This window comes from Stegastes partitus, unplaced genomic scaffold, assembly GCF_000690725.1.
Source record: "Stegastes partitus isolate 25-593 unplaced genomic scaffold, Stegastes_partitus-1.0.2 Scaffold1718, whole genome shotgun sequence".
Taxonomy (NCBI): Eukaryota; Metazoa; Chordata; class Actinopteri; family Pomacentridae; genus Stegastes; species Stegastes partitus.
The window spans coordinates 76,734-84,619 of NW_007579449.1; the positions used below are offsets into that span (position 1 = coordinate 76,734).

General features: G+C 40.6%; 1 protein-coding gene across 1 annotated transcript; it reads left to right on the forward strand.

Moving 5' to 3' along the window:
• Positions 1-1,230: 1,230 nt before the first annotated feature.
• Positions 1,231-6,004, forward strand: atf3 (activating transcription factor 3). The gene is made up of 4 exons (XM_008301809.1): positions 1,231-1,352; positions 2,844-3,102; positions 3,219-3,326; positions 3,537-6,004. The coding sequence occupies exons 2-4, from the start codon at positions 2,845-2,847 to the stop codon at positions 3,828-3,830; spliced, it is 660 nt and encodes a 219-aa protein (XP_008300031.1). The 5' UTR covers positions 1,231-1,352; position 2,844; the 3' UTR covers positions 3,831-6,004.
• Positions 6,005-7,886: the final 1,882 nt, after the last annotated feature.

The following is a 7,886-nucleotide window of genomic DNA, read 5'->3' on the forward strand; positions in this document are numbered from 1 at the left end:
CAGGAGAACAGAGGGAGGGGAAAGGAAGGAAGCAGTATGATGAAGGGATGAAATCATGGAAAAAATAGAGACAATGAAGGAGTGAAAGGAGGATGGAGAAAAGAGGAGGAGGTCAAGGTTTGGGGGAGAGAAACAAATTGGGATAAATCTAAAATAAAGAAAGAGAATTGAAGAGTTCATTTGCGAAAACAGACAACTCCATTTTTGACTCAGTAGAAATGACAAAAATGGAGATAACTTAAGTTTGATATTGTCTCAGGTAGACGATGGTTTTCTGAAGGTTTGGGAAGATAGAGTTATCTGTTTTTACAAATGGACTCTTCAGATATAAAGAAAAAGAGCAAAAATAATGATGAAGAGATGAAAGAAGGATGAAAAGTGAGAGAATAGGTTTTGGTAGGAAGGAAAGAGGAAAAAGGGAAGGAGACGAGGGAGGATGAAAGGAAGCAAAAGTGGAAAAGAGCAAGAGGTAGAAGAGGAAGGGAGTGGAAAAAACTAGAGGAGGAAAAGATGAGGAGAAGATTGAGGAAGAGAAAAAAGAGAGAAGTAAAGAAGGAGATGAGGAAAGGATGGGAGGAAAGGAGGAAAGAAAGGAGATAAAAGGATGAAAAGAATAAAGAGAGAGAGAGAGATAGAAGAGAGCGAAACAGGGTGACAAAACTATGAAGAATAAAGAACGGAGGAAGGAAAAGGAAGAAAGCAGCATGATGAATGGATGAAAGAAATAGGAGATGGAAAAGACGAAGAGAAAGAAGGGAAATGTTACAAAAGAGGAATGAAAGAAGAAAATGCAAGAAGGAGATGAAGGTGTGGAGAGTTAGGAGGGTTAGATGGAGAGGAAAGAAAGATAAAAGAGTTCAAAGAGTGGGAAGTTATAGGTGGAGGAGTGGATGGGAGGAAGGAGGAAAAGAGAGAGGAGGAAGAGGAGGAAGAGAAACTGGAGGGGGGAAACCAGTGAGGAGGAGGAGGAGGAAGAAGGGAGGAGGAGGAGGGGAGGAGGGGGGAAGCCTGTCCTGTTAAGGCAGAGCAGCAGCAGCAGGGGTTGCTAGATTGCATCATCGCGAGGATCAGCCTTCTAAAAATAGGATGACGTCACCCCTGCTCTTACCCCCTCTTCCTCCCTCCCTCCCTCCCCCTTCTCTCTATCTAGTAGGATTCCAGGTTGCGTCACTGACCCCGCCCCCCTCGCGGGCCTATAAAAGCCGGTGATGCAACGGAGCGGCCACAAGCGCAACTGTTAACCACCGAGAGGAAGCGAAACACGGGAGGAGCCGAGCGGCTGCGCAGTTATAAGAGACAGCAGTGTTTTATTCACCCAGCTCATCCGATCCGGACACCCACAGCTTTACCAGGTAGGTGCTGTTGTTGTTGTCTGCTCTGAGGTGGGGGGTCTGACGGCTAGAGGAGCCGGTTAGAGCGACTCCGGTGTCCCGGTGAAGCAGCGGAGGAGTCCCGGTGCCTCCGAGCGTCCCGGGACGCTTCAGCAAAACTTCAACACGCGACTGTGTTGAATTAAAAATATGAAAGAGTGGAACTTTTTGACACAGGTTGAAATGAAAAACAATCAAATAAGTTGTTTGTCATTGAGATTTTTTTTCATTTTAAATACTCAAACTTAGGATTCGTCAAAAAAAAAAAAAGACGTACAATATTATTATTCATTATTTATAAGTTTATTATTGATGTCACGTTTTCACTGAGTTAGATTTTGTAACAAATATCAGTCCTGATCACAACAACCAATCAGTCATTCGTTTTCAACTTTTTGACTGTTTAGATGTGTTTGTTTGTGTACATGTTGTCACTGTTGTATTGTGTTATTTTAAAAAGGAAAACACAAGAACAGTTTCCCCCAATATATTAAGTGCTAGCTATTATTATTATTATTGTTATTATTGTTATTATTGTTATTATTGTTATTGTTATTGTTATTATTATTGCAGTGTCACATTAAAAAAAAACTACAACCCACATCTAGAACCAAAACTGAAATAAAAAATATTGCATAATAACCAAATATTTCCTGGATGCCATTCATGTTTGTGTTTTATAAGTATTTGGAACTATTATGAAGATCATTTTTCTGCTTTCTAAACTAACTCAGAGAACCACTGTAGTTGTTTAAGTGACTTTAACACAAGCAGCAGCAGCAGTCTCTTCTTTCCACCATACTGTGTCTGTCTGGCTGTTATATAAATGTGTTTGTGTGTTTTGGTGTCACAGAGCTGATATAGGCGATCAAGCCGTCATAACTCCCCATTAGTCATTCCTCTGTTTAGACAGTAAACATCCACGCCTATTAATGATTCTCGCTAATGTTTTTATGGCGTTTTTCCAAACGGCAAACATTTGCTCAAGCCCAGACGGCTCTTCAATAAAGCATATTTGCCTCCGTGGCAATAAATTGTGGTCTTAACATGTCATCTTGATGTTTTAACAACTTCATCCTGACTTTTGTTTATATATTTCTCAATTCTGCAGAAGTCTGTATTGTTATTACTCAACCAAAAAATAAATAAAAATCACTCATAGATTGTCAATAACTTGTTTGTGGCTCCTCACATGTGTTTCGAGGGGATCTTAGGTGTTTATAGTCTCATATAATATGACAACAGTAACTTAATGTGTGTTTGTCCTACTTAGTATTGAGCTTGTTGTATTTTATATCTTATTCAAATAACTTTTAGTAATGGGTTCATAGGAGCTTTTAATACTATATTATTTATCTCAAGGGTATTTATCATTGCTTTCTTTTACAAATGTATGTGTAGATTATTTTTTTTATGGCTCACCTCAAAATCTTGGTGACTTTCTTAACCCTAAGTCAACTCTTTTGTTTCCAGAATGATGCTGCAGCACACTGGTCCCTCGCTGGCTGATATCAGCTGCTCCGCCTTGGTCCCCTGCCTCTCCCCGCCGGGCACGCTCACCCTGGACGACTTCACCAACTTCACACCCATCGTGAAAGAGGAGCTCCGGCTGGCCATCCAGACCAAGCGGCTGTCCAACGGGCTCAGCGCTGACATGAGCTCCGACGGCGCCAGCTCCAGCTCAGACCGAGCCTACGAGCGACCTGCGTGCGGGGCCGGGGTCAAGAGAGAGGTAAGGCTGGAGGGGAATCACAACATGTACTCATCTGTATTTTTGGAATCAATGAGTGTGTAGTTTTTTTTTTGTTTGTTTGTTTTTAACAATCTATATTTCTGTCTGGTTGTCAGGTAGCACCAGAGGAGCACGAGAGGAGGAAGAGGAGGAGAGAGAGGAACAAAATCGCTGCTGCCAAGTGCCGCAACAAGAAGAAGGAGAAGACGGAATGCTTGCAAAAGGTATCGTCCATCAACCTGTGGAGCAATAACTGAGCTTCTAGGCTTTCAGATTGTGTACCAGAAAGACTGACATTCTTGATTTAAAGCAGAAAGTTGCTGCATGTTTTCTGGTGGTTGACAAAGTACAAAGCAGCTTGCCTATCCAATTTAATTTATGTTAGTGCAGCATTAACTGAATTCCCTTCCTCTTTTGTCCTCTCTTCTCTGCAGGAGTCAGAGAAACTGGAGAGCGTCAACGCCGACTTGAAAGCTCAGATTGAGGAGCTGAAGCAGCAGAAGCAGCAGCTGGTCTACATGCTGAACATGCACCGGCCGACCTGCATCGTCCGAGCCCAGAACGGCCAGACGCCCGAGGACGAGAGGAACCTTTTCCTCCAGCACATCAAGGAGAGCACCTTACAACTCCACAACCTCACCACCTCCTCCTCGTCCACATCCACGCTAGCGCCGCTCGACGGAGGACTTCTGACCCTCGATCACATTCACTGTCCCAGTCACCTATGAGCGACCGGGTGGTTTTTCTCGCCACTTTTCCAAGACTTGCAATCCTCCCACCGTCTGCCATCGATGTAGCACAGACTGTTCGAGCCACAGGTGGAGTTGCCACATTGACTTATGACCTGACAGTGAAATGTAATCACCTCCGGACGACTCCTGGGTCTCATTCACCGTCCACAAAGCTGCTAGAGAGAGTGAGAGTGCCAGACAAGTGACTTCAGCATGCTCCCGCTCCTTGAATGCATAGCTGCTGATTGAATGGGATGTGACATGCACTGGACAGCACCTTGATATGCATTATGTGTTTTGTTCATTACAAACAGTCAGGGCCAAGGTCCGATCTTAAAGCCCTAAAAACTAAAACAACAACAGCTTTTTTTATATTTACTGATATTTTCAGTAGTTAAGGGTCTGATTTAGTGTCTGATTTTTGTACCAAAGTGTTTTCAAGGTGATCCAGGCACATAATATAACTGTTCGCCCACAAAGAAAGTAGATGCAGGTTGACCGTGTGAGTGTGTACAGACGTTTGAGTGTTTGAGCTGCAAGTCACTGACTCTAAAAGAGCGTTGTTTGTGCTTAGTGTATGAAAAATATTATATTTATTAAATGACTGCTGTATGATATGTTGTGGCTGCATCGACCCTGTCTGCTTGTCCTTTATACAACGTGAACGTTACTAAACCTGCTGCTACCACTAACCACTCAGGACCTATGCAGGCTGTAGAAGTTCATTATGTTTTGTTTTTTGCCTAATTTAAGAATACGAGTCAGGTTATTTGCTGTTAAACAGAAAGCAGTAGCAGTCACAAAAGGGAAAGGTACTTTGCAGGCAGGGTTCGCTAAATAATTCTGCCCTTAATTAAATACCCTCGTACAAATGACGATGTTGTCATATATGCCGATGATATGTTACTTTACCGACGGATTTGAGATTTGCTGGTGAACAAAGTTGTCCAAGAAATGTAATACTGTACATTACTCTACATGACGAACACTTTATTTATCACTGCGTTCCCTCTTAACAAATCTAATGTTTCTTTATTATTTTTTACATCTTCTGTGACGATGAAGCTACATGAATACGAGTGTTATTTTTCAGGTGTGTTGTTTTCTACCTAAAAAGTCTTGTACATTGTATCGACTGCCCATTAACTCTGTGCTGCTGTGTGTAAACACCGGATGCCTCCTTTGGTCTCAACAGAGCAAAGAAAAGAAAAAAAAAAAGATTGTTATTTTTAAAAATGTATTTATTAACAACATTATGGTTTGGATGTTGTGTTCATTGTATGTCATTAGCGAGATAACGGAAGTGTTGCGTCAGGTCACTGCTGGTCCTCTAACACGCCAGACTCTGAAGTTATGCAATGAAATGACATATTAGTGAGTGTTATGAACTTAATCAGTATCCAGGCTTAAACGCGCTGCCAAATATGAGTCCCTCCTTCCACTCCCTTTTCCATTCTCTGACCTTTTATGCTTAGATTTAGATTATCCCTCGAAGCAAATGTGATTTATTGTGCAAACAGAAACTAAGACAGCATATTTATCAAAAGTTTATGGGGTATTTTCTTTCCAAATACTAAGAACAGAAGTGTTTTAACAGTAAGCAAGACGCTAAACAGTATTGGAAACTCTGGTTATTGGTATCTGAATAATCACACTTCATCAAGCTTTACGTATTAGCACATAAGAAACACCTCAACAGAGAGAGAGAAGAGATAGTTTATGATTTTTCATCAGCACATTATCATTGTTCATGGATTGGACTGAAGTTTTTCCTTTTTGGTTTCAGAGAAGAGGGTTTGTCGTGTGTTTTATGTGAGTCGAAAAACTTTGAGAGTCACACTGTTAACGGGACGCAGGCGTCTGTGTGTGTCGTGTAGTTGTTGTCTTTGTGATGAAAGCTGTCCGTTGTCCCAATGCTAGTCATGACTAGATAGCTACTGAGCACTGAGTTTGACTCATATGTATTCTATTGTGCCTATTTCACCTACTGGAGGCTGTATTTTTCTCATTTGTTCCTTTAGCTGCTCAACTACCGCAGCATCATAGCCCGAATGAATAAACTGTAGGACGTCAGGTACAACTGCACTGCTACTACCACTGTGTACTTCCATCTTTGTGATTTGTCGAGTTTTGTTTTTGATACTTTGTTAATTAAAAAACGTGTAAATGATCCTCTCAGGTTGTCATTTTTGGAAATCATATGTGGAATATGTGATTAATGAATGATCTATAGAAAAAAAAAATCTATAAAACATGGCAAAGCTGCATGAAATGGGAATGGAAAGCTGATTTCATGTAATAATTAGAAATTAAGTTGCCTTGTTTTTCCAGAGTTTGAACAAATTGGTAAAATTAGGACGAATTTAATCTGACTTAGTTTACGTTGACTGAGTGCAGTTTGTCTTGCACCCCTGTACAATCTAATGCAATATTTGTGAAGCTCTTCTGTAATATTTTTCATTTTATAACAATGCCAGAGAAGACATTTGATTTGACTTGCTGGTCACTTCTGCAACTGCAGTTTTTCTAAGGATTGTAAGTCAGTTCCATCCACCATCCACCCTGGTGTTTGTCATTAATTCTTATTCTTGTTATTTTTATAATATATATATGAAAGGCTGAATATATTTAATGAGAGGCTGAATATATTTAATGAAAGTCTGAATATGTATATATAAGGACAAACTGTGTGTAGAATTATGTAAGTCAGGGAAAACACTGTTTCCTCAATGTAGACGCTCATTTAAAAAAAGAAGAAAAGGAAAACAAAAAGGAAAGCATACATTCCCAGATAGATTGAGGGAAGCTGCTGCCCTTTTGTGTTATGAAAGTGGAAACTTTCATAACACAAACACGAGTTCACCTACAGACTTCCTGCATGTGAGCTCAGAGCAGCTGTGAACTGGTACAAGACCGGACATGTCGACTGTTCAGAGAGAGAGAGGCAGAGGGGGTGGATGGTTGTTATCTATGACAATATCCTGTGAAATACTGCTCAGGATAATTGCACCAACCACCAGCAACCACCGTGTACAGCATGACACGCAGTAAACAAAGATAACCAGTTACTGAGGAATCAAAATATGAAACTAGTTTTGGCATGAGTTATGGCACGTTTTATCACAGTGATTGTTAGACAGTGGTATGAAATATGAAAAAGCACTGAGCCTTGTCAACCATATCATGACCCAAATTTGTTGAAAACTTGATGAAATATATGATAAAAACTTCTGCATTCAGATGACAAAAACGATTACATTTCAGCTATTGATTTCTACTTTAACACGTCATACAAGATTCCAACAATCACTCTTAATTAAAGTCAGTTAAGTGAACAGCTAATTACCCAATTACACAAGAAGCATGTTGTCCTCAAGCAATACATTTCCCCCTACTTGGTTCACCACCAACACTTATTTAATAAACACTGAGAGTCACTGGATGCAGACTTGCTTGTCTCTACTTGAATGCTGACATCTGACAACCTGCTGGGCACGAAGAGAGGACGGAAACAAACACTGAAGTGCGTAAACACTGTACCATCATCTAGAATTTCCAAAGTAATTCTGAAACATCTACGAGCAGATCCGGCAAAACACGTGAGCCTGGAGAGTGCACTGACTTTACGTCGCTGTCCATCTCACAAAGGTACCTCGGTTAATATTGCAACCTTTAAATATTGGATTTCAAAGCTGACTTAATGTAATTAAGAATAAAAGAAAAGCATTCGGAGTTAGAAAGTTCAAATGACTTGGCTTTTTTCATAAGAAAGCAGAATCAACCAGAGTGAGAAAGTGGCTGCTGCGCTGTTTTATTAGGGCGGTGTTTCAACCTGCGTCCATGTTGTTTGATACAAAACTGGTATGTTAATTACACCTTATGACAAATCCAGGAATCACATTCCTCCCTGCACATTTCAACTCCTGCTTCTTCCTCTGCCTGCTCTGTTGTTCTGGCTTTGTCCCATCATAGCAGGCCTGATCTGTTCCACTGTATTTATTTAAAAATAGCTGTGCTTTTGTTTTTTTTTTGGCAAAATACAAGAAAAAAACA

Coding starts and splice junctions, on each gene's coding strand:
- atf3 (XM_008301809.1), top strand. CDS start 2,845: ATGATGCTGCAGCACACTGGTCCCTCGCTGGCTGATATCAGCTGCTCC. Junction 3,103..3,218: donor GGGCCGGGGTCAAGAGAGAG/GTAAGGCTGGAG, acceptor TCTGGTTGTCAG/GTAGCACCAGAGGAGCACGA. Junction 3,327..3,536: donor AGACGGAATGCTTGCAAAAG/GTATCGTCCATC, acceptor TCTTCTCTGCAG/GAGTCAGAGAAACTGGAGAG.